The following is a 25,479-nucleotide window of genomic DNA, read 5'->3' as shown; positions in this document are numbered from 1 at the left end:
CCCTTCTTTCTGCACGGCACCCCTTTCTGCCTTGATGGCAGCTCTTGGGACTCCCTACCCACCCCCCGTCCTTTCTTCTCTGGGCCTGAGAAACCTGGGGGAGGCAGCCAGGGCTGGTGGAGGCCTCCCTGCAGCCCCCAACTCCCAGGGTCATGTTCCACGGCTGGGCTCCTCACCAGCTACCATATCCGGATCAGGCAGAGTCGGGGAGGGTTCCAGAGGGGTAGGGGGCGGGAACAGGGGCACGGCTCCCGGGAGTGGCGTGTAGGACACCTGCAGGACCAGCGAGGCCTGGAAGAGATGGGGTGGAGGACAGCAGATTAGTGCACTGGCCTCGGACCACTGCCTTCCAGCATCCTCCCTGTCGGCTGCAGCCCTCTCCAAGGAATGGGGCTCCGGCTGGGAGCAGCAGGGTCAGGAGCACAGAATCTTGAGTCAGATTTGAATCTCAGTCTCACCACTAAGGAGCTGTGTGACCTTGGGCACAATATGTAAACTCTCTGTGCCCTACTTTTCTCATCTGCAAAGTGGGGGTATTAACAGCAATCCTCCTGAGGCCAAAACGAGGATTAAATTCATCGATAGACCGTACAGTAAATGTCTAGAGGTGAATCAGAGATCCAACCTCTCCTGCAGGATTTTTGAAACTCTCAACCCTCTTTGAGGAAAAGTCTGCCTTGGTCCCTCTGCTCAGCGAAGGGCCTTCCCCTGCTCTCAGCACCGAGAACACAGTTTTGCTCTGCTCAGGCCACAGCTCACACTGAGAGGGTCTCAGAGTGCCGCTCACCTCTCTGAATCCTCTTCCCTCCTAGAAGCAGCCCTTACCCCATCCCTCAGCCCCAGGCTGCTCCAGCCAGAGGACAGTATCCAGTGACACGAGTCAGATGGAAAGGACTCAGCTGCCTTCTGCTCCCAGCCTGCTCTGGCCCCCACCATGGGACCAGCAGTGCTCAGAGGAGCAACTGAGCCTGAAGAAAAGGTGCCAGTTCAGCCCGATAAAGATGAAAGGGCTCTGTCCCCCAACAGTAGCTTTGGACAACCAGCACGGGCTGGCAGAAAACATTTTTCTCAAAGCTCCAGAAACAGTCAAAGGTTTGCACAAACAGGCTGTCATGGTCAAGTTCATGTGTCAACTTGGCAAAGTGGTGGTTGGGCAAGTGCTGGCTTGTCTGTTGAGATGAGGACATTTCATAGAATTAAATCATGATCATGTCAGCTGCATCCACAGCTGATTCCATTTGTAATCAGCCAAAGGGGCGTGTCTTTTGCAATGAGTGATGCCTAATCTAATCACTGAAAGCCTTACAAGGAGGATTCAGAAGAGGCAGGCTCTTCCTGTTTCGGCTGGTGAGCCTCTCCTGTGGAGTTCGTCCAGACCCTCCATCGGAGTTGTCGGCTTCACAGCCTCCTCTGCGGATTTTGGACCCTGCGTTCCCGCAGTCTTGTGAGACACTAAAATTTTATATTTGCGAGCGTTCCCTGTTGATTCTGTTTCTCTAGAGAACCCTAACTAATACACAGGGCAAGCGCCAAATCAAGAGAAAAGCATCTTAAAAGCAGTAGGATTTCGTGGCGCCCTGTCTGGCCACTGCCCCAGCCCCTCACCAGCCCAGCACAGAATGGACCCGTGCTCCAGTGAGAGTCCCTGGTCCTGGTTTTAGGAGGAGCAAAGAAACACTCATGCACATCCTGGGGGCAGGTATTTCTGGCACAGTCTGACAGGTGGCATCCTCAGGGACTGAACAAGGACACTCATCGCAGTCTTGCTGTGCCAGAATTTGCCCTGCATATAGAAGTGTCACTCAGAGAGCTCCCCTAGAGAAGGTAATGTGAGGGCAGTCAAGAAACTATTTCCTAAGGAAGAGGGTACATTTGTACTGGTGAATGGCGAAATTCCTAGGGCCACTTGCACATGTTCAAGACAAAACTGATGGGCAGAAAGAAATGCTGAGAGACACTGTGGAGACGGCCATTGCAGCCAGAACCCAGAGAAAAGGGTCAGCAGATTCTCTCTGACATGTGCCTTCCCATGTGACAGAGGAACCCAGATGCCAGCAGCCTTTCCTCCAAGAAAGGATCTTACTCTTGATGCCTTAATTTGTACATTTTCATGGCCTTAAAACTGTAAATTTGAAACTAATAAACCCCCATTGAAAAAGCCAACCCATTTCTGGTATATTGCATTCCAGCAGCTTTAACAAACAGAAACAAACATAAAAAGAATATCAATAGATGGAAATTATGAAAAGGAACCAAACAGAGCTAAAGACCACAGTAACAGAAATTTACAATTCCCTAGAGGGGTTCAACAGTAGATTCAGACTGGCAGAAGAAAAAATCAGTGTACTTGAAGATAAGATCATTGAAATCATCCAGTCTGAGGAGGAGAAAGAAAAAAGAATGAAGAAAAGTGAACAGAGCCTGAGGAACCTGTGGCACACCATCAAGCATATCAATATATGCACTGCAGGAGTTTAAGAAAAAGAGAGAAAGGAGCAGAGAGAATATGCAAATAAATAATGCCAGAAAACTTCCCAAATTTCATGAGAGTCATGAACACTTACATCCAAGATGCTCAATAACCTCCAAACAGCATAAAGCCAAATAGACCCAAACCGTGTGTCACAATCAGGTTCATGTGTCAACTTGGCCAGGTGGTGGTGCCCAGTTGTCTGGTTGGGCAAGCACTAGCTTGTCTGTTGCTATGAGGACAATTCATGGACTTAAATCATGACCATGTTGGCTGCATCCATAGCTGATTGCATTTGCAATCAGCGAAGAGGAGTGTCTTCTGCAATGAGTGATGCTTAATCTAATCATCAGAAAGCTTTTAAGGAGGATTCAGAAGAGACAATCACTCTTCCTGCTGCAGCCAGCCAGCCTCACCTGAGAGTTCATCAAGGACCTCCATCAGAGCTGCCAGCTCGTGGCCTGCCCTACAGATCTTGGACTCTTACATCCCCATGGTTGTGTAAGACACTTTCATAAATCTTATATTTACAGATATCTCCTGCTGATTCTGTTTCTCTAGGGAACCCTAGCTAATATACTATGGTATATTACAATCAAAACATTGAATGCTAAAGACAGCGAGAGAATTCTGAAAGCTGCAAGTGAGAAGTAATGTGTCACATACAAGGAATCCTCAACAAGATTAAGAGCCACTTTCTCATCGAGAACCGTGGATGTGAGACACCATTAGATGGCATATTCAAAGTGCTGAAACAAAAAAAATGGCCAGTCGAGAAAGGGGGAAAATTCAACTTCCCCATTTGGAGAATTTCCGATATTCTTGCAAACGATGGGGAAAACAAAATCAATAGGCCAAGCCGTCGATCTTGTGGTTTGCCCCTATGGAACTTACTTCTGCAAGTTAGGCTAAGCCTACTTAAAATTAGGCCTAAGAGTCACCCCTAGAGAACTCTCTTTTGTTGCTTAGATGTGGTCTCTCTCTAGGAGCCAACTCAGCAGGTGAACTCACTGTCCTCTCCCCTACATGGGACGTGACTCCCAGGGTATAAATCTCCCTGGCAACATGGGACAGAACTCCCAGGATTCGCCAGGACCAGGCATCATGGGATTGAGAAAGCCTTCTTGACCAAAAGGGGGAAGACAGAAATGAGACGAAATAAAGTTTCAATGGCTGGAAGGTTTCAAACAAAGCTGAGAGGTTATCCTGGAGGTTACTCTTATGCATTACATAGATATCCCTTTTTAGTTTATGGTGTATGGAGTGGCTGGAGGGAAGTACCTGAAACTGCTGAACTGTGTTCCAGTAGCCTTGATTCTTAAAGACGACTACATAAAGATATAACTTTTTTTTCAAGATATAACTTTTACAATGTGATTTGTGATTGTACAAATCTTGTGTCTGATACCCCTTTTATCCAGGGTAAAAAAAATGAGTTAAAAAATATGGATAAAAATAAATAAATAATAATGGGAACAAGGGGTAAAATAAATTGGGTAGATTGAAATACTAATGGTCAATAAGAGGGAGAGGTGAGAGTAAGGGATGTATGAGCGTTTTCTTTTTTCTTTTTATTTTATACTACTTTTTTTTTTTTTTTACATGGGCAGGCACCGGGAATCGAACCCGGCTCCTCTGGCATGGCAGGCAAGCGTCCTTGCCTGCTGAGCCACTGTGGCCCGCCCTCTTTTTATTTTATAATTATTATTTTTTTGGAGTGCTGTGAATGTTCTAAAAAATGATCATGGTGATGAATACACAACTATGTGATAAACCATTGATTGTACACCCTGCATGGAATGTATGTGTGTGAAGATTTCTCATTAAAAATATTTTTTTTAAAAAAAGGTACTGCTTCAGCAAGCTTCCCAGGTTTGCAGCTCCTAGAGCAGTGAGGACCTGGCTGAGCCAGGCAACAGCCACATAGGTCCGGCAAGCCTCCTGGGACAGGCTTATTTTCCTATTTTATTTTTTTTAATCAAAGTAATATATTGCTCTACTGAAGAAAGTTTGGATATTGCAAAAACTTAAATAGGAAAATAATGATAAAGAAAGCCAATTGCCCCCAGTTCCACGAAGTTCATTTTTATATCATTCCCTCCAATCTTTTCACACAATCATTGACCAGCTCTGTTGAATATAAAATACACTAGCTCACACTCTTTCACTTAATATTAGCGTCTCCCCAGATTTTGACAAACCCTTAATAAACGTCATTTTAATGCCTGCATAATATCCGTGTGAGTGGCCCTCGCACAACTCGCTGTCTGTCTCTACTGAGTAATACAAGGGATGTTCACAAATGTTTTGTCATGCTAAATCTAAAATTAATATCCTTGGGCTGAAACCCCTTTTTGTTTCTCATGTCTTTGTAAATATTCTGTTGGCACCAAGGGAAAATCGATAGTCCCTGCCAGGCTGCTTCCCAGAAACTCCTGGAGAAACGATGGTTCCGAATAGAAGGGCTGAAGGTCGCAGATGAATCCAGACCTTGGGCTTGAACCCTCCAGGCCAGGAGGACGGGGGCTCAGAGCCCTGAAGAAGGAGACAGAGCCGGAGCCAGCTTAGCATCCCTTGGACCCTGGAAGGGGGCGACTGAGACCCCTGAAATCCAGGATCCCAGGCACTGCCTCAACCACCACCACAAGGCCCTAAACCGCCACCAGGTGTCGCCACATAAGCAGCCAGAGGAGGTGCCAGCATCCTAAGCAATGACAACCCGGCAAAGAGGAAAGAGCTTCCCTGGGACATTCCAGTTCAGCAGGTCTGGGGAGCATTTTTAACACCTCATCAGAAAGCAGGTTGGGCTCTTTAGAGAAATAACTGGTTCCAGGGCCAAGGCAGGGAAGGGACAACGTGAGCCTGGAACATCTTTTGGTGCCAGAAAGCGAGGAATAGATGTCAGAAGGATGCAGAAGCCCCACTGGCAAAATCTGGAACAAGTTAAACATTTAACATTGACTAAAATAGGAATACATGCATCCATATTGATTAATAAATAAATAAATATTAATTACATAATAAATAGATTTCCTTACAGCGGGATGCCAACCAACCAAAAAAATTTGATTTAGAACATCGTCATTTAGTAACAATCAAAAATAATGAATAATCCAACCAAGGAACAACAATGGATATTAAAATTCATGGATAAAAGGCACATGAGGAACAGGAATACTTACAAACGCAACAAAACTCTTACTGATTAGAAAGGGTGAAAGTTACTTTAGAGTGGAGAAGCCCAGCAGATGCTACCTTAACAGATGATCAAGGTGAATAACACAGGATCAGATGACACAAAGCAAAGTCGTACCCCCTGCAAGGATGTAGTGACATCAACACAGTCTTGCATGTGTTAAATTTGTGTCAGAGCAAACCACCCAAATCTAATCACGAGGAAACCACAGGCAAACCCAAATTGAGGGAGCATCTAACAAAATAATTGGCCTGTATTTCTAAATGAGTCAAGGTCACAAGATTATGAAAGTCAAAGAAAGACCAAGAAAATATCTCCAACAGAAGGAGTCTGGAGAGACAGGCCTACTAAATGCAATGCATGATCCTCAGCTGGATCTTTTTGTTATAAAGGACACTGTTGAAAAAAAATGATGAAACCTGAATGGAGGTCTGCAGATTAGACAAGAGTATTGTATCAAGGTTAAGTTCCTCATCTGGAAGAGTGTGATATGGTTATTTAGGAGAATGCCCTTAATCTTAGAAAATACACTCTACAGTTTGAAATGATGGGCCAGCAGGCTGGCAACTTAAAAATGGATCAGGACGAAATATTCTTTGTCCTATTCTTACAACTTTTCTGTAAATCTTAAATTGTTTCCAAATAAAAAATGAGAAAAGATTGGAGAAATCTGCTTCCACTATAACCACAGACATGTCACTCAGCAGAGACAAAGCTACCCACTCACCCACCGCTACTCCTGCGGACTCCCCCCCTCCAGGAGTAGCCTGGGATCAAGACCAGCCACATAATTTTGCAGGCCCAGTGAAAAATGGACATACGGGTGCCCCTTGTTCAAAAATTATTCATTTCAAGATGGTGACAGATGCATATTAAACCAAACCCTGGGCCCTGGTGACTGACTACCCACGAAGTTGGCCCCATGTGGGGCGTGTGCCCGGCTCAGCCCAAGTCAGGCTCACATGAAGAAGGATGGGAAATGGAGCCCTGGTTGGCGTATCTGGTTTGACCCATGTTTTCATTAATTCATTTATTCACTCTAATCAAGCACCTGCTATGGGCCAAGCACTGTTCAAGATTCCCATGAACAAAACAGACGCCCCCATGAAGCTGACATCCTGGCGGAAGAGACAGACAATAAATAAGAAGTGAAATAAATGGATTTCATATATTTAATATGTTAGAAGGAAAAGAAAAAGTAACCCAAGGTAAGAGGATCAAGAGAGTGGGAGGGGGGGAAGTATTTAAATCAAGTGGTCTGAGTGGACCCCAGTGAGGTAAGGAGATTTATGCAAAATTTTGAAGAGGGCCCTCCTCCTTGGCTGCTTTTCTGCCCTTTTGGGGCTCCAGGTTCTTCTTCACTTAGTGACGGGGATCCCCAACGCTGGGACCAGCTACATGTTTGCCCTGCGTGCCCACGGCCTCCAGGCGCCTCACACGCGCCTGGGGCTTCTCGCATACCATCTCCGTAGAGAGGCAGAGCCACAGGAGTATAATTGTACCAGACCATGGCCTTGATGATAGCATCTTGGAACAGGGGTTCAGGGGCAGGAGTCCATGAGAAATCAGGAAGGAGAGGCAGCCCAGATTCCCAGAGATCACCCAGGCAACCCTCCCTGGGTTTCCTGAGCATCAGCACCAGTAAGTTACTCCCCACCCCTCCACGCTGACAACCCCACGTCAGGTCCACCTTCTAAATCAGGAGTCACGGGGGCATCTCTGGCAGCTGCAGAGCATCACTCAGGACCTAGAACACATCTCACCACCCAGGGATGGACTCCAGGGACCCCTGCTTCAGGACAGGGGGTGGTTATTACTGAAGGCTGCTAGCTCCGCTGGGAATGGAGAGAGCAAGGCCTTCACCCTCTCACCGCGACACATACCCTGTCCGCTTCTCCAGACCGCACCCCTCCTGCAGGCTATGTGTGAGCGCCCACTCTCCCAGACCGCAGGGCCTTGGTCTAGAACCCCCACTGGGCCTTCTTCAAAGACCTCACATTAAGGTGCCCCACCTGACAGCCCAGTTCCTCCAGTCTCCAACCTTGGCACCACCAGGGGGTTGTTCTACCACAAGACGTCCACGGCCCGTCACACGTCTGCCGAGGCTTACGCTGCACTAGAGCAGGGTCACCCAGGCTCAGAGCAAATTCAGCCACCCACGTCTGCCATCATGGGGTCCACAGTCAATAACATCAGCAGAACTCTGGAGGGCTCTGCCTGGCTTCCAGGCTAAGGGGGCCCAGGAAACCCAAGGCAAAGACAGAGGACAATCTCGTAAGATGCTTCAATCTCGTAAGAGCGCCTAAGAATACACGGACAGACTCTGGGGCCTTCAGCACATCCTACCAGCTCAGTGCCATTGCTTGCTACTTGCCTCATGGGCCACAGCTCTCCAACACTGAGTCCAGCCATACCAAACCCTGGACCAGCCCCCTCCCCCCTCCCCCCTACACATTCCTCATGAATGGGTGGGCCAGCTCTATTATGGACCTGCCTAAAGTGAGGCCTTTCCCTTAGAAAATCTCTAGAACCGAGTCGAGGGTAAGCCATGGCCCTGAGTTGATGCAGCAGTGGTTGGAAGAATCTTCAGAACCCTTGCAGGAAACTCACGGCTTGTGCAGAGCATCTTCTGCCCGCCTCCCACCCCTGCGCTCATGAGGCAAGGCCCTGCTGGCTACCTGGACCCCACTCCACTGAATTTCTTATGTTCTTATCACCAGTACATAAGACTTTGCTGATCCGACTCTGGGTATATCCACACCTTCATTAGTAACCGGAGCATCTTGTTTCTTGCCTCCATGTGTGTCCAGCACCTCCGTGGGCCCGGAGGCTCCTCCAGGACAGGGGCCAGGGTCTTCCCCATCAGTCCTGACACTGAGGGTAGAGCTGGCATCTCCACACAGCTCGTGGCCCAGCCTGGTGTCTCTGCAGGGACTTGGGTCTCCCAGCCGCCCAACCCTTCCTCCTCCTCTCCGTCCTTCCCAAAAGGCCCATCTTCACCGCCATCACTCCATTGCCAGGTCCTTTTGGCCCTCAGAGGGAATCCAAGCCCCAACCAAATGGTGACTCCTGGCATGCCCCATGAGCCCAGCCCAGAAACCGGGCCTCGGTGAATGACCCGGGAGAATCCTTGGCTTCTGAGCAGAATTCTCAGTGACTGGAACCCCCCAACCCTATGCCTCCCCATCTCCTGCGCCCCCCACCACAGAGCAGCCAGCCCTAAGTCCCAGGAGGGAAGCCCCAGCCAGGAGGACTTGGGGCCTGCCTGGGCTGCACTGTGACTTAGTGCTACCTTGGGGTCTAAATCTGGTCCTAGACCCTCTCCTCAGGCCAGAGCTGCTTCCTGGGCAGCAGGGAGGGAGGCCCCACGTCTCCCAGCCCATGCTCAGCCTGGAGGGAAAGGACACAGCCCTCCTCCCCCAGATGCCACCTTCGGGCTGAGACAGCGCGGTCCGGACAGAGCACGGGAATAAGGAGGGGATGACGGAGAGACGAGGCACCAGCCTGACTCAGCCCCCGGGACAGGCGGTGTGAACAGCTCTGTCTTGGCAGAGGAAGGGCCTTTGAGCTTGGAGAGGAACAGGTGCGGGAGGCACCAGAGTCACAGATGCACAGCGGGCTGGGATGGAGAGATATTTGAGCCGCTCAGCAAGGGAGCGAGAAGCCTCTCTTGGAGGCACTGGGGCCAATGCACAGGCAGACTGGGCAGCTCCCAAGGGCACAGCTGCCAGGGGCCAGTAACCCTCCACTGGTGCTCCCCTCCTTCACGGGTAGGGGCTGCCCAATTTGGGATCCCCTGAAAGCTGTTCCAGAAAGCCTTGAGTCTTCCTTGAGTAGTAGGAAACTGAGGACCTCAAGGGGGGGGACAAGCGGGATTCAGGGAGTGATGGGGCAGGGGTTTCCATGACTGCTGCCCAGAGCCAGGATGTCCTAGCGGACAGTGGGTGCTGTCCAAAAAGGAAGAGATCCTCCCGGGAAGCTGGCATGTCCCAGCAAGGAAACGGCCCCACCAAAGAGGCCCAAAGGAGCAAACTCCAGCGTCAGGAGCACTGTGCGCCAGGAGTCTCGAGGCCCTTGCACCCCTGTGCTGCCCTGATTCGTGTCCCCGTGTGACTTGGGGGTCACCTCCTTTCTCCAGGTCTCAGGACCCAGGTGTGGCTCCACTCAGGGCTGTGCCCAGGCAGGCCACTCCCTGACACCCCCAGCCAACAGAGGGGCGTGACCACACACACACACACACACACACACACACACACACACACACACATCCTGCCTGAAAGAACTCAGGGCCACCCTGGCTGTGGGGAGGAAGTATTTCCAAATCGATAGTTGTCCATCCTGGGGGGTGGGACTGACCCAGAGGGAAGGTCAGGAATTCTACTGACCAGGAAGAAAGAACTCCTCGTGGTATATTTAGCTCACTAAAAATAACAGGAGGCCCGAGGAGAGGGCCGGGAATTGTCTGCCTCAACTGGGAGAGCACCGGGAAGGCTGGGGGAGGGAGGGAGGAGAACGCAGGTCCCAGGGGGCGGAGGCGGGGTGTCCACCCTCCCTCGTGGTCTGTGATTCACAGGACTCAGATACTGTGAATCTGGAGAAGGGGGTGGGCCGTGAGGGGGCCTGCCAGGGGGTTCAGGGGGCCACAGCCAAGGCTGTCAGGGAAGCTGGGGGATTGGACCTCTCTCCAGGGCAGGGAGGACAAGACCTGGGGTCAGGCCGAGCCGCGGTGGGGCCTGGAGATGTGGGGACAGCAGAGGCGGTGCTGGGGTCTCAGGAGGGCCAGGGTTGCTTCCTGGGGGCTGGACCATCGCTCACTTTTAGGGGTAGAAAGGCAGAGCCAGGGACGGCCCTCGGAGCACAGGGTGGCCTAACACAGGGGCCGACGGACACTCACCCCTGTGGGCTGCTTCTTGGTGTCCAGCAGGGGGGCGTTGAAGCTGGCAGACAGACTGGGGGTGGCCAGGACCTCCCGAAGCGGGACCTTGGCTTCCCCCAGGAACCTGGGAGGAGAGAAAAGGAGAATGTAGGAAAATAGCCTAATGCTCCCTGGCTCCTTCCCTGCTGCACCCTCACCTCAGAGATGAAACTGATGTACCCGGACCCCGCAGCCCGAGGCGGCTGACCCCTCAAGGGCTCTGTTCAGGGGCTCCGCACCACCCCTCAGGGGCCCTGCACCACCCCTCAGGGGCCCTGCACCACCCCTCGGGGGCCCTGCACCACCCCTCAGGGACCCCGCACCACCCCTCGGGGGCCCCGCACCACCCCTCGGGGACCCCGCACCACCCCTCGGGGACCCCGCACCACCCCTCGGGGGCCCCGCACCACCCCTCGGGGGCCCCGCACCACCCCTCGGGGGCCCCGCACCACCCCTCGGGGACCCCGCACCACCCCTCAGGGGCCCCGCACCACCCCTCAGGGGCCCTGCACCACCCCTCAGGGACCCTGCACCACCCCTCAGGGGCCCCGCACCACCCCTCAGGGGCTCCGCACCACCCCTCAGGGGCCCCGCACCACCCCTCAGGGGCTCCGCACCACCCCTCAGGGGCTCCGCACCACCCCTCAGGGGCTCCGCACCACCCCTCAGGGGCCCTGCACCACCCCTCAGGCGCCCTGCACCACCCCTCAGGGGCCCTGCACCACCCCTCAGGCACCCTGCACCACCCCTCAGGGACCCTGCACCACCCCTAGCCCCAGCCAGCCCCAGGCACCATGCCCGTGAGGAGAGGACAGGGTGAGGGGACGGATCAGAGACACCTCTACCTCCACCCACTCCTGCTGGTCTCCAGGGGCGCAGTCCTGCCTCCCCGTCAGACTCAGAGCTCCCACTAAAGGGCCATCCTCCCCCTCAGACTGCAACAGTCCACCCACTCAGCGTTTCTGAGGGCCAGACAGCACGTCCACTGCCGGACCCGCCCTGCCCCCAGCCCCAGCAGCTCCTGTGATGGACGTCTACACGGGCCGGGCCGTCTACACGGGCCGGGCCGTCAGCACCACAAGGTTCCCCAGCACGCAGCCAACAGTGATTATAAATGAAAAACAAAGACGCCCGCTGGTTTGCCGGGACCCAGTGTGAGAAAGAACACGGGGGCCAGGGAGCCCTGCCCCACTCCCCAGAGAGGCCCTCCACCCCCCACACACCCCAGTGCACTCTGACGGGAGGGTCTGTGAGCAGAGAAGCTCCCAGGAAAGGGGGAACCCATGAGATGACCAGCAAGGGGACCCTTCAAAGCATGCTCCCTAAACTAAGAAACGGGCAGACTGCATTCAGCCCCCCTGCAGCGGCCAGGAAAGAGCAGGGGCCACGAGCAGCCTATGTCAGTTAGGAACTGTCACCCAGGGCCTGCCTCCTGGGCTGCCTGCCTCCCGGGACACAGGTCCATGTGGCACATCATGCTGGCACGAAGCCTTGTTGGTCCAGTTCACGGCCACGGGTGCGCCCCTATTTGCTTCTTAACTTTTTCCCCGGTTCATAAGCAATGCACTTGTCATCTGGGACCACCCTTCTGCTGTGACCGCTGATTTGAATATGGGTTTTTACAACCCTGTGAATTGAAACTGCCAACACAACTGCTCATGTCAGCTTCGTGATTCTAAAAGTCCCGGGTTTCCATCCTGCTTGGAACCAGCACTCTTGATGTCACCTTGCAGCTTCCCTGGCTAGCAGCGAATAAGTGTGACGTGCTCAAGATCAATTTGTCTAACGATTTTTAAGGGAGGGGTAAAGGGAGACATGTGCACTAATATTCACCCCAGGTGTCCTATTTTCTAGAGTTGGGGCTGACTCGTGTTCTGTCCACTGGCGGCATGCAGCAGGCTTGGTCCAGCAGCCGACACAGCCAGGGCCCCTGGGGTCAGGGGGACCCCCATGTCTCCATTCCAGGGCCCAGAGCAGGGTCCCACCCAGGGAGCCACCTGTCACCAGGGTGTTGACTGAATTGTGTCCTCAGAAGCCAGACAAAATCAAAAGGACCAGAAAGCCAAGAATCCAAGCAACATCAGAGATCAGAGCACCTGTCCTTCTTTGGAAAACTGGGGCCACAAGCCAACGGCAGGACCAGGCCTGAGACTCTCGTCTCCATATTCCCAGAGGCAAGTCCCCAGCTCTCAAAGGCTTCTAACTAGGGGGTGGGGAGGCAGGGCCGGGGCAGTGGGGACCAGAGGGGACAGCAGGACCAGTCATCCAGACAGCTGTACAAGGCAGCCCAAGCGCCAGCTTGGGAGCCAAAGAGGCCAGGCCAGAGGGTACTGATAGAAACCAGGCGGCGGCCGCTGCCTCCTCCTCCTCCTCCTCCCCCTCCCAGCATTCCCAGCCGAGGCCCAGGAGAATTCCCGGAAGTGGGACAGGGAACAATGGGGGGAAATGCAGAAGGAAGCGCCAGCCCCACCCCTGCCAGCCCAGGCACCTCCAATCTGATGATTGACTTCTTGTTATTTCCTTAAAGGTATTTCTGGGCTGTGACACAGGCCTTGGGGACAGTTGTTCTGAGCAGTTGGGTGGTTTCTGTCCCAAAGCCTAAGGAGCAGGCTGAGGGGGTGGAGCTGACGGGGGTCGGGGAGAGACCCACCTCCCAGCAGCGGGCAGCAGGGAGAGCTGCTCAGAGGGGAACAGCTGGAGGAGCCAAGGAGGGTCTCCATGGGGTGGTGGTGGGGTTCTCCTGGAAACTCTGATGACCACTCTCCACCCATTCATGCCAAGGAGGATAAAGAAGGGATGCCCAGGCCTTGAAGGGGCCCCACCTGGGGTGGACACAGCAGGACATTGAAACTGAGACACAACCTTGGGGCCCCAGTGCCCTCAGCTCACAGTCATGGGTACTGCCAGGGGACGCGGGGGGCAGGCAGATTTCAATAGGGGGTGTCCTGCACGGGGTCCTGGTTGCCTTGCAGCCAGCACTGAGCATGTGCAGAGCCTGGCATATTGGAAGGAAATCCCATGGGTTCTGGGTCGTCCTCTCCCCTCCTACTGGCAAAGAAATGTCGCTGGCTCTCCGAGCCTCTGCAGGCCTGGTCATCTCTCAGAGTTTCACTGTGTTCTGCAGCCACTGGAACGTGGGGGCAGGAGAAGCATAGGGGCTGAAAGAGCTACTGCCATCCCAAGGGCGGAAAGAGAAGTCAGGAATTGGCTTGGGGGAGGGAGGGAAAGACCAAAGCGGCTTGCATATTGACAGGGCACACATTTTTCCTCCATGGAAAAAAAACCTAGTTTCCAAGTTCATGGCCCAGTGACGCCACTGCCCTACGCGGATCTCCTGTAAGGCCCATCACAGACTTCGGAACAATGGACAGCGCTTCAGCTGGGGTGCCAGTTTAAACAGCAAAATTGGCAACAAAAAGCACAAGAATGCAAACAACGCAGCACTACACATGCTGCAAAAAGCACTCTTGTTTACAGAATGAGAGCTGAAATCAGAAGGCAGAGCGATGCTTTGTTCAACCTCAGCAGGGAAAGTGCCCATTGGACAACTCAAATATTTTCACTGCTCTGTGCATATCCACAAATGCCTCCAAAAGTACTGTGAGTACTGATTTGGGGTTACAAAATAAATATCAGTGAGCAGGTGAATTTGCAAATACGGAATCTGCTGGATCCATCCGTTGAGGCCTAGAAAAACTCCAATGTCTTCCCACCTGGGTTTGAAGCCCAGCTCTGCCGCTCACCAAATGTGTGGCTGGACACAAGCTGCAGAACCTTCCTGGAGCTGTTTTCTCTTCTGTAAAAGTTATTTGTTGATCCTGCACATCTGTAGACAGGTAGGCACCGTTGAAGGTACAAGGAACACGGCAGAGAATGAAAAGGCCAGCAGTCCCTGGCCTGCAGGAGTCTCGTGGAAATACTACACACCTCCGAGGGCCCCAGCCAAACCCGAGCTAAGCTGTCCAGCGCGCCCAGAGAGGAAGAGCTGGCTGCCTTCCTCCCGCCCACCCGCTCGCCACCTTCCCAGCCTCCTCCAGGCACACCTGGCCCATAGTTTAAAACTGTGGCTCTTCTGGTGACTAGGACCTAACGCTGAGTGAGAACCAAGGAATCAGCCACTGAAAGGTACAAACCGCGGCTAAATAATGAGGAACAAATCAAGACCTCTAAAAAAATGAAAGCACAGATGCTTTTTTAGCATCATCAGTGATCAACTTTGCAGAATCTGAAGTGATGAAAACTAGGGATTGTCTTTAATGTCCAAAGTTCACTGCTCTTGAATAACCTTCTTAGACTGTTGACTCATGAATTAGGCTAAACCATGCTTTGTCTCCCCTCTCTGCATCCTCTGCTGATATAGGAAGTTCTTTTACTCATAAAGTGCTTTTTATATATTTCTTCACAAGAAGTTCATTCCAAATGTTAAAATAAATTTAGTAGAATGAAATGCTAGTGGTCAATGAAAGGGAGGGGTAAAGGGTATGGTATGTATGAATTTTTTCTTGTTTTCTTTTTATTTCTTTTTCTGAATTGATGCAAATGTTCATCAGATCATTTCAATCAGAAATGATCGTGATGATGAATATGCAACTATATGATGACAATGTGAATTACTGATTATATATGTAGAATGGAATGATCATATGGTAAGAATGTTTGGGTTTGCATGTTGGTATGTTTAATAAATAAAATAAATTTTTTCTTAAAAAGCCAAAAAAAAAAAAAGAAAGAAATTAGTTCCGATTCCATTCACACTCTTTCCATGTTTTTTGTTCTTCCTTAAGGATAATTGTGTGTATGCGTGTAAGGTGCAAAGTGTAAGACCATGGTCTTCCTTTTTTATGTGTAAAATTTTATCCTTTTACAGATTATGTTCAGGTAAAAAAAAAGATAATGTTCAAAGATTCAGTGGTTATAAACCACCGCATCCAGGGGCTGCCGACATTAACCCATGGCTTGCAGTGCTGTCAGATGGAAGGGATGCAATCTGATGTTTTGTTTTGGTTTGGTTTGGTTCTTCCTGACAGCAGAAAAGAAATAAGACCCAAGGAATCTCAGGGAGTAAGATGGTGGCTCAAAAGAAGGAAGGGCCTTCTAGCAGAAGGATCCAGCCCCAGGATGGGCTTCTTCCCGACCCCGGGATGCAGGCAATGAGACCCCCTAACGGGATGACCCCACAGCCTCTTCCACTCGGGGGTACAACACGTGCCTGGAGGGAAAGCGTGTGTGTGCTGCCCCAGCACAGTGTGGCTCAAGGCAGGGCTCAGTGCAGGCCGGGCCCTGAGAGAGACACATGGCACCGCGATGCCACGGCCTCAGGGAGGCGAAGGTGCCCACGGCCAGTAAACACCTAAGGGCTTCAGGAAACTTCGACAGCTGTCCTGGGAGGAGACACACGGTCAGAAGAGGCGTAAGTCCAGCAGTGAGGGTGCGCCGGTGGGAGCTGCGCGGGCTCCGCTGTGCGTGCCTGGCAGTGAGGGGCAGGAAGCAAGGGACAGCCGGACATTCTACAGGCCTGAGCCCGCCCAGCCTCCGGCCGCCTTCCTGCCAGTATCTGACTCTCCAGGGGCTGCCCAAGGGTAACTCGAAATAGTTTTCCACTTCAGTCCAGAGAAAGACAAAAGAAAAAGTATTCTGGAACCCAGGAATTTCCTGGATGAAATCCAGGACAAAATACAAATCCTTGAAAATCAGGAGCCCGTCAGTGCTTCCGGGCATGCAGAGAACAATGGGACAATGAATGTATCCCTGCCCCCAGATGGAGGATTCTAGAAAGGAGGTGGGGGGTGGGGGGGGCTGCAAACCGGCTTTCTAAAACCCAGAGACTGAACTGATGCCCATTTTTCTCAACATCTAAGAACAGCAAAACTTCTCTGCCTTTTAAATGGTGTCTGTGCACATACAGATGGAACCGCAGCTGCGTGAGGAAAGGACGCTCAGAGAAAGCAACCTACAGATGGCAGAAGAAGACATCCTCCACACGTAAGACACAACGTTAGCATTCCTAACAAAGTCCCAGATACACAGCATCACCCTGAATTAGTAAGAAAAAGACAAGCATCCCCCCTCCACCACAAAGAAAGAACAAGCAATTCACAGAAGAAATACAAATAGGCAATAAACGCATGAAAACATTCTCAGTTTTGCAAGAAGTCAAGAAAATGCAGACCACAAGGCACCATTTTTCTTGCCCATCCCACAAAATAAAAGATTGACAGGCACTTTTTTAGATTGTTGGGAGACATGCACTAAGACAACATTTTTTAAAAGGAATGTGGCAGAATATATAGAAATTCTCTTTGCTCATGCCGTTTGGTCCAGTAAACTTATTTCTAAGACTTCTCCTAAAGAATCAATAGTTTAAGGACAGAAGGACATTTGGATAAAGATGTTCATTGAACAATCATTTGAGAGCAAGAAACTGGAAAGAGACAACACCAGCCTATAAGGGCTTGGCGGATTAGGTGCAATGCCACAGTCATTGAAAAATGTGCTGGATCAACACATATTGATCTGGCAAAGTCCATGATGCAGTGACAAACAGTGAGTTGTAGAACAATATGTAGAGCAAAATTCCATTTTTATATAAGAAAATATATATGCAGGGATGTAAACAGATGCCTGCAGATGTTTAGAAGTGGAGAAAGATACGCATCAAATTGTTAACAGTGGGCACCTCTGGAGGGGAGGAGTAGATGGGTGAACAGTGAGAGATTTTGCACTTGTTCCTTTATAACTTTGTAAGTAATGGGTCTTATTGGTAATTTTTATTCTTTTATACTTTTTTTTCTCTTAGCATTTTTTTTAAATAAAAGAGGTATGTGCACGTAGGTTCACACACTCAGGAGCAGCCTGTGTGCTCCACAGGGGGCACACGCATGGAGTAATGTTCACACGTTTGTGTGGTCTGTGTGTGCACCCACATGGCTCCTGCTACTACAACAGCCTCCACAGACTGAACACCTTTAATGTACAAGCACAAGGGAGGCATCTTTTGCATGCATTCTCTCATGGCAAACTTCACAACTACTTTGCCACACAAGTACCACTGCTGCCATTTTGCTGATGAGTAAACAGAGGTTCAGAGAGGTCCAAGTCACTGGCAGTGCCAGGATGGTGACTCACTGTGGGGAGTGGGGGTCCCTGAGTGCAGCCCCTGATCCTCAGGCTTGCGCCATCACCCCTGCCCTGCCTAGCCCCAGTGGACAGCCTGGAGGCCCAGACCTCCTGCCTCATCCCAGGACAGATCTGCTCCTCCCTGGACCCTCCCACATTCCTCCAACAATTAAGCCCACTGCCCCAGAAGGGACGAGGACAGTCCCCACCTCCACTCTGGGGACACCAAGCCCTGCTCCAGGCTCAGGGACAGCCCCACAGGAGAGGGCAGAAAGACACACTATCCCCAAATAGCAACTCGCTCTTCTTCTGTGGCTTGACGCTCACCTTTAGCACTTCCCTTTTTTATTTAAACAAAGTTTAAATAGAGCGGCAGCGTCCAGACTCCTAAGAAGGAGCAGAGCGTTAAGTCGCAGGCTGCCACTAACACCTCAGTGCGGATCAGCCCCTTTCAAACCACAGCTGGGTCAGTGGGACTTGGAGCAACTGGGACAGCAGAAGGCACCACAAAGGGGATAAGGAAAAGGGGGTACACCCAAGGGAACATCTAGGGCGCTCCACTTTGTGGCAGGTTCCGTAGATGTGCTTTTGCTGTTGATTTAATGCTACCTAAGAAGGACGAAGGAGAGGCTCGGGAGCTTCGGTGACCTGTCCAAGACCACACAGCCACTTGGGACAGACACTTGGGCTCTTCCCAAGGTCCACACTCCTACCGGACCAGGTCATCCAGCCCACACTGGGGTACGGTAGGGTGGGGAGGAGCGGCTGAAAAAGAGATGAGGGGAAGCAGCAGCAGCATTTAGGGACACTTTTGCGAGCTGCTTCCTGGATCTGGCCCGGCCATTTGCATCACCATGAGTGATGCCCTAGGCCACCGGGAAGGGCAAGTAAGGCTCTGGGCATGGGTGACAGCCCCTCAATGCCCAGAGGCTCTAAAAGACTGTGAGTGGATCACTGTCCCAAAGAAAATGCTACTCAAGCCAGGGCACTGCTCTACTCAAAGGCAAGCATCTTTAAAGGTAATGAACAAAGTGCCTCAACGGATTCTCGGTGTAAACCAAGGTCTCCTTCTACGCTGCTTGATCAAAGCAAGGGGGGTGCTGGATGCATAGCCGTCCTGGGGTAAAAAGTTGCCCATTCAAATTTGCATTTCAGGTAAAGAACAAATAATTTTTTAATATAAGTACAGATTCTCTTTTTTCATAGTAGTTATGTTTTACAAAGTCTCCATGAACACTGAGTTAGCAAGCACTGATCCTTTGCCCTGCCCGTTAAGCTTCTGCCAGCCTCTGGTCACAACATTTTGTCAACCAATCAATATGTAACTTTTATGTTTCCGTTTAAAGACGCCTTATATCTTTTCTCTCCTCCTTAATTTTGCATACAGATTAATTGTGCATACAGTTCTCTGCTTCACCAGCCTTTTACACACTGGTTCCGTTGAAGCCCACCTAACAGTATTATTGCTTTCAAAATGTTTCAGAGCAACATTTAAACATAAATTTAAGCAAGTTTAATCATAAATCACATTAAAGGGCAAGCAATTGGAGCTCATTGGAAGGCGTGGTCAAGCATGCTATAACTCATCCTGAACCAAGCTTATCTAACACACATATTTTCTCCATAAGGCACATGGCAGCCTTATCAGGCTTAGGAACACTAGACAGCACGTCAGCACCACGCCTGGGGGCCATTTTTAACAGTTAAGTCACCCACAAAAAAGCACAAAAATGAAAAAACAAAGTGGCATTACATGTGCTGCAGAAGGACACTTGTTTACAGGATGAGAGCTGAAACAAGAAGGCAGAGAGCTGAAACAAGAAGCTGACTCAAGCTTTTTCCCACTCTGCATATAGTCAGGAACAACCACAAATGTTGATTTGGGGGTTACAACAAATCTTAACGAGTAGGGCCAATTTGCACATATGGAATCCGTGAATAATGAGGACAGACTGTACATCCTATACAATATTTGGGAAATTCAACTTGAACTGGGTGTCCTCTCTGCTTATTTGTTGATCTGGTCACCCTGCCCTGGGGCCTGAGCTACTGGACAGAGGTGAGGACCAGACATTTTGACCCTGGTGTTTCAGCAGGTAGGTGTTTTGTCCCCATGGAGATTTTTGTTTACGTTTATATTTCTGAAACATTTAAATAAAAAAAAACACCTCCATGAGTTAATTTCTGCTGGGAAGCCATTTTCCAAAACAAATAAAATTAAGCCAGTTTCATTCACTGATACATTTTCTATACGGTTCAATTAAACATTTTCCCTTTTTTATCCATTCCATTGTTATTTACTGAAATTAGTTTCATGGGGAACAATTATTTGCAGTGTAAATTTCACAACACAGATTTGGTCCCTAGGTCTGTTTTATTTTTAAGTCCACAATAAACTTTATCAGCTATAGCTCCTTTGCCATCTTGAGTTTCCGTTTGTGGAACTATTTCTATTAAATCCAATTTTCCCAGGTCAGCATTTGCAGATATCAACAAGATGCTTCAGCTTGTTTTTCATTCCTTTAATAATTTCACCACATGCAGTTTTAGCCAATATTATTTTGTGATTATTTCTCCCAATAATCACATACATTACCTACTACCATAGTGACAGCTTATAATCATTTCTTGATTGTTGGGGATTAAATCATGTTCTCCACAGTAGACACAGTCAGGTCTTATCCCACGTCCCTGCGGCAATGGACCCATTTATAAACAGGACCTCAAGTGTGGGCTCACTCAAGAAGAGGTGAGTGAAAATCCTATTTAGATGACGCTAAATGGAATCAGGAGTGGGCCTTAATCCATATGATGAGTCCTTATGAGCAAAGGAAATTCAGACGCCATGAATCAGTAGAAACCAGAGGCAGGAAAAGCCAGACTTCTACTCTCCAAAACTGTGAGACAATAAACTCTTGTTGTTTAAGCCAACTCATGTGGTAGGTGTCATGGTAGCCCTAGCAAATGAAGATAATCCATTGAATATTTGAGAGCAATTGCTTTCAGAAGTGCCAGGATGGCTCTAAAGCAGCAGGTTCTTGACCCTGGGTGCACACTGGAATCACCCAGGCCATTTTAAACAAATACTGAGGGCTTGGGGTGGGGTCACAGTGGCTCAGTGGTACAGTTCTCACCTGCCATGCCAGAGACCCGGGTTCAATTCCCAGAGCCTGCCCATGCAAAAAAAAAAAAAAATACAGAGGGCTGCACCCCATTCCAGAGTTCCCCTTTCCATCACTATGAGAGGCAGCCCAGACACTGACATTTTTAAATGTTCCCAGGTGATTCTATTATGGAGTCAAGGCAGGTCCATGACCCCAGAAAATCTACAGGTGCCTGTCCATCCTGTAGGGCTGTTCACCACATGTAGCTACTAAGAGATACATTTCACTTAAAGAGAATATATAATTCAGTTCCTCAGTTACACCAGTCAACGTCAACACAGACTGAACATTTCCATCATCTCAGAAAAGCTCTACCTGGCAGCCAGGGTCCAGAGGCCGCACGAGGAATCACCCCGGGGGTTTGTTACGACTGCACAGGCCCAGTCTCACACCAGTTAAATCGGAGCCTCTGGGGCGGGGTCCCGGCGCTGGCATATTTAAAAGCTGCCCAGGTAATTCCATCATGCAGCCTGAATAAGGAACCACTGACCCTGAACGTGCCAGCGGTCAAAACACGCGGCTTCCGCAGAGGGCGGGTCAGAGGTCAAGGTCACCTCCCCTCCAGCCTCTGTCCGAGAAGCCGGGAGTAAACCTGAAGTTTTCCAGAGCAGCCTGGGCTGAGGCTCCAGATTCCTCCAGCCGGGTCTGCCACTCATGGACGCAGGGCTTCCTTTCGTGCGCATTTGACTCCTGACTGCAATGACATAGAGCTGGCCCAGAGCTGGCCCAGACGCCTCTGAGGCTTCGGGTTGCCCCTCGGCCCTGGGTGGCTCCCCGTCCTGAGGCACGGGGGGCCTCCCTGAGACCCCATTCCAGGCCAAGAGCAGTCTGATCTAACGAGGCCACCCCAAAACTGCCCAGGGACATCAATATCAAATTCCCCAGAAGCCACAGGGAGAAGAGGGTGGGGGCGAAGACAGAGCAGAGAAAGAATAAAATTCGGAGGGCAGGGAGGAAGGAAGAGAAGCAAAGCCAGAGACATGTGGAGGCAGAGGACCGCGTGAGAAGCTGGAAAGAATGAGTGAGGCAGTGAGGGGAGACCTAGCAACACCCAGAGCCGGGGGTCTGACGCTGAGGAACAGGGAAGGGGAGTGAAACAATTAAGGTGCAGGACGCCTGTCGCCCACCTCGCTTCGCAGACGGCCAGGGAATGCCCCGAAAGACATGCCCAGGATGCCCCGAAATGAAGGAGCAGATGCTTGGTGAGCTGGTGGGGTCTGACCTCACTGACAGCCCCAGCCGACGAGGCCGGGCCAGGCAGAGGGCAGTGGTCGTGGTCACCCGCCTGTCACCCTGCCTGCCGCCGGACCAGACTGTGACCAGCTGGAGCGCAGTGAGTGGGGGGGTCAGTGGATAACAGTCATTGAACTGAATTTACGGATTTTTTTTCTTACCTCCTCTCTTTCAAAATTTAATGTCGCCCGATTCCCCTTGTCCCCTCTTGGTGGTTTCTCCCTTTTACAGCTTTGGAATTTTTCATACTTTTAGCCTTCAATTGTTTCCTCACATGTCATGTGTACAGAGAATGTACCTCGAGGTCTGATCATGGGGAAAATGACATAATCCAGGTGTCCTGCCTTACTGCCCATGCCCCAAAGGGCTCCACCCTCGCCTCCTTACCTGAGCAAACTTAGAAATGAACATTTAGATTTAGTTTCATATAAATTTAATATTTAACTGCTAGAAATACAAAATTAAGAAAAGTCTCTGGAATAATATATATATTCCAATAGTTATAAAACACAAGTTTCTGGCAAATGGGTGAGTTTAATGAATTAGTTGTTCTGTAAATTGACACTTGAGAAATAGATTTTCAGCAAACTCCCAGCAATGAACTGGTCGTGTGGGAAACCAATTTTCAGGGCGCTGCAGGACACCAAGGGGCGACCAAGAGAGCCCTCAGGGGGCCACGTCACCTCCCCCCCAGTGTGACCTCCCTCCCAGAAGACCTACCCATTGTCACGTGAATTGATGAAAAATATGCCCACGGACCCTCGTCTTATGCTGCCTTCATCATCTTAGAAAACACCCCACAGGCCTGCAAAACTGCTGAATGTGATTATGAAAATGAAACATGCATTTCCTCTGCATGCCCCGCAGTAACCAGCCTATCCAGCCTTTGCCTCACTAAAATCTCAGAACTGCAGCATTACCCGGGGAACTGAACTCTCCAGAAAGGGTCAGCGCTCACCGGGGCTGCCAGGAGCCTCTGAGGGGTGCAGGGGGCTCAGTGATGCTGAGCACGTGGGAAGGCCTGCCCTCCGTGCCCGCTCCTCCCGTGAGCCTGCAAGACAGCTCCCCAATCTCTCAGCGCAGTGGTCTCCCCAGCTGTCCGGATGTTAATTATAATAACAGTACCTACCTGATTAAAAAAGAAATTGTATATAAAGACTAGGGGCAGGGCCAGGGACATGGCTAAGCTGTTAATAAACGCCAGCTGCTTGGTTAGGCTATTATTATCCTCATCCAGCCCTCGAGGCCCCCTCCCAATCTGGCCCCCCTGCTCGGTGACTGAGTCCCCCCCGCAAGGCCTCCTGGGCCGCCCTCCACTCCCACACACTGCCACGCTCTCCCCCTCTGGACTCTGCCCAGCCACGGTCTAAACGGCCCTCCCCCAGGCAGCCTTCAGGGTGCAGTGTCCAGAGCGTGCGCCCGAACTGGCCAGCGGGTCCACCCTCCGTGCTTGTACCAGACTGCCTCATTTTCCTTCCCGTTAGAAGGTAGTTTGGAGTAAACTGAGTCCAACCACCACCCTTGTGCGAGTGGGAGCTGCTGAGATCCGGAGCTCAACAGGATGGTCCCCACGTCCTCCAGATGGTGCCCATGGTCTCCCCCGACGCTTGCAGCCCAAACTTCGAGGAGCCAGTGAAGTGCCTGCACCTCCCCACACACACCACACCCACACCTAAGCAGAGCTATGGGGAGGCCGTGGCAGGTGGGTTTTTCTTTCCACGCTTAAGATTTCAAACTTCCAGGTATTTTGTAGTCCAAGACGCTCAGCCTTCCCCAGGACCCAGAATCTTTCCTCCTTCCCTCTCTCTCCTTGCCCACCCCAAGGAAACATGACCAGGCCTCCCGTGCCTTAGACGCCAACTGACCCAATTCCCAAACAAAGGCTGCCCTGTGAGTCAGCCACAGGACAGCAAGCCCACACCTGCTCCTTGGGCCTGGACCTCAGTAGCCAGCACCAAGGGCAAACACCCTCCCCCCAGCCCCCTACCACCCCGCTGGTATCTAACACGCCTGCTCCTCATCATGCTCAGCAGGGACCACCGAACTCCTACTCCAACATTCGAAGCCCGTCACTGCGCACCACCCAGGCTGTGTGTCCCAGTCCCCACCCTACTACCACAATCAACAGGTCCATCTGCCCACTAGCTCGCTGCCCACCCCAACCTCCACCTCCACCGTCCTCATGTACAAGGCCTGGGAGCGCCATAACAAGAGGAAATTCCTCTAGCCAGCCTGTAGGCAACCTGCTTTTGCCTCCACCGCTTTGCTCCTGCTAGCTCCTTGGTCTGAAAACCCTCCCCACTGTGTAAATGAAATAACCACACAGACACTGCCCCAGGGAAAGGGTGCAGTTAGTGCCAGCCATTGTTGCTGTCATGACTTCTAAACAATAAACCTTGTCTCAAGTCCCACCTCTTCCATGAAGCCTTCCTCGACAGACTCCTGCTCCTTGCAGCTTTTCTTCTGCCTCCTCCAGGCGTGTGCCTGCTGGCCTCACCAACCAGGAATGGGCGGGGAGGACCCGCCCCCGGGAGCCCGAGCCGCTCCCTGCCAGCTCCCTGGCACCCACGCTGTCTGTGCAAAGGCATGCACACCCGTTTCTAGCTCACATCCCCTTCTCTGCAGCCTGGGTGGCTCTCAGATTTACCAACAGGCAAGTTCTCAGCATGTCCCACTGAGCCAGGCCTGCAAAAAGCGTGTCCTCGGTAAATGCTAAGTTGAAACAGCCACGCTCAGGTAGATCCAAGTCCCCAAGGGTCCCAGGGACACGTGGCTGGGACTCTGGAGTCCGCAGCCACCTCCACCTTGCCTGAGCCTCCAGGCCTTGGCGCACCCCGCGCCCACCTCACCTGTTCCTCCCCATCGTCTCATGGTCTTTGACCACCACATGAAGTTCGGAGCCCTGGTCCAGGGGGACACCCTTGAGGTCCCACTCAAAGCCCTGGAAGAGAAAGAGAAAAGGCATTTTAACCTGTGGGCTCCTGGGGAAGGGGCTGGGCTGTCTATCCTCCACCCCCAGCACACTGAGCAAACATCCACGAGCAATGCAGGAGGATGAACGGATGAATGAATGAATGAATGAATGGGTGAATATCAGGGTCCCAGAGCTTCAGAGGTGGCACAAGTGAGAGCAGAAGGCAGTGGAAGGGAGGAGGGGGCCAGACCACTAGGACTCCCTGTCCCCAGCTCAATTCCATTCGGTCACCAGAAAGCCAGGCCAGGAGCACAGTTGAGGAGAGACCAGGTGACCTTCAGGTCCTTAAGGTCACCACACTGTCCCGGAAACCAGGCCCCAGTAGGCAGCATGGGTTAGTGCCGCTTTGAGAGAGCCCAGCCAGAGGTCCATGATCCCCCTCAGAGCAAAGGCTGGTCTGTGCACCCCAAC

General features: G+C 51.3%; 1 protein-coding gene across 24 annotated transcripts in view; it reads right to left on the bottom strand.

Moving 5' to 3' along the window:
- Positions 1-25,479, bottom strand: part of DYSF (dysferlin) — a 227,496-nt gene that overhangs the window by 177,234 nt on the left and 24,783 nt on the right. For all 24 annotated transcript variants that reach the window (XM_077134524.1, XM_077134531.1, XM_077134534.1 and 21 more), the window contains exons 3-5: positions 24,944-25,035; positions 10,561-10,666; positions 177-291 (exon numbers count right to left, since the gene is read on the bottom strand). In XM_077134524.1, coding sequence (XP_076990639.1) covers positions 177-291; positions 10,561-10,666; positions 24,944-25,035 — 313 coding nt within the window. The remainder of the gene's footprint in view (positions 1-176; positions 292-10,560; positions 10,667-24,943; positions 25,036-25,479) is intronic.

Source organism: Tamandua tetradactyla, chromosome 17, assembly GCF_023851605.1.
Source record: "Tamandua tetradactyla isolate mTamTet1 chromosome 17, mTamTet1.pri, whole genome shotgun sequence".
Taxonomy (NCBI): domain Eukaryota; kingdom Metazoa; phylum Chordata; class Mammalia; order Pilosa; family Myrmecophagidae; genus Tamandua; species Tamandua tetradactyla.
The sequence above is the reverse complement of the archived record's forward strand: the minus strand, read 5'-3'. Positions and strand labels throughout refer to the sequence as shown.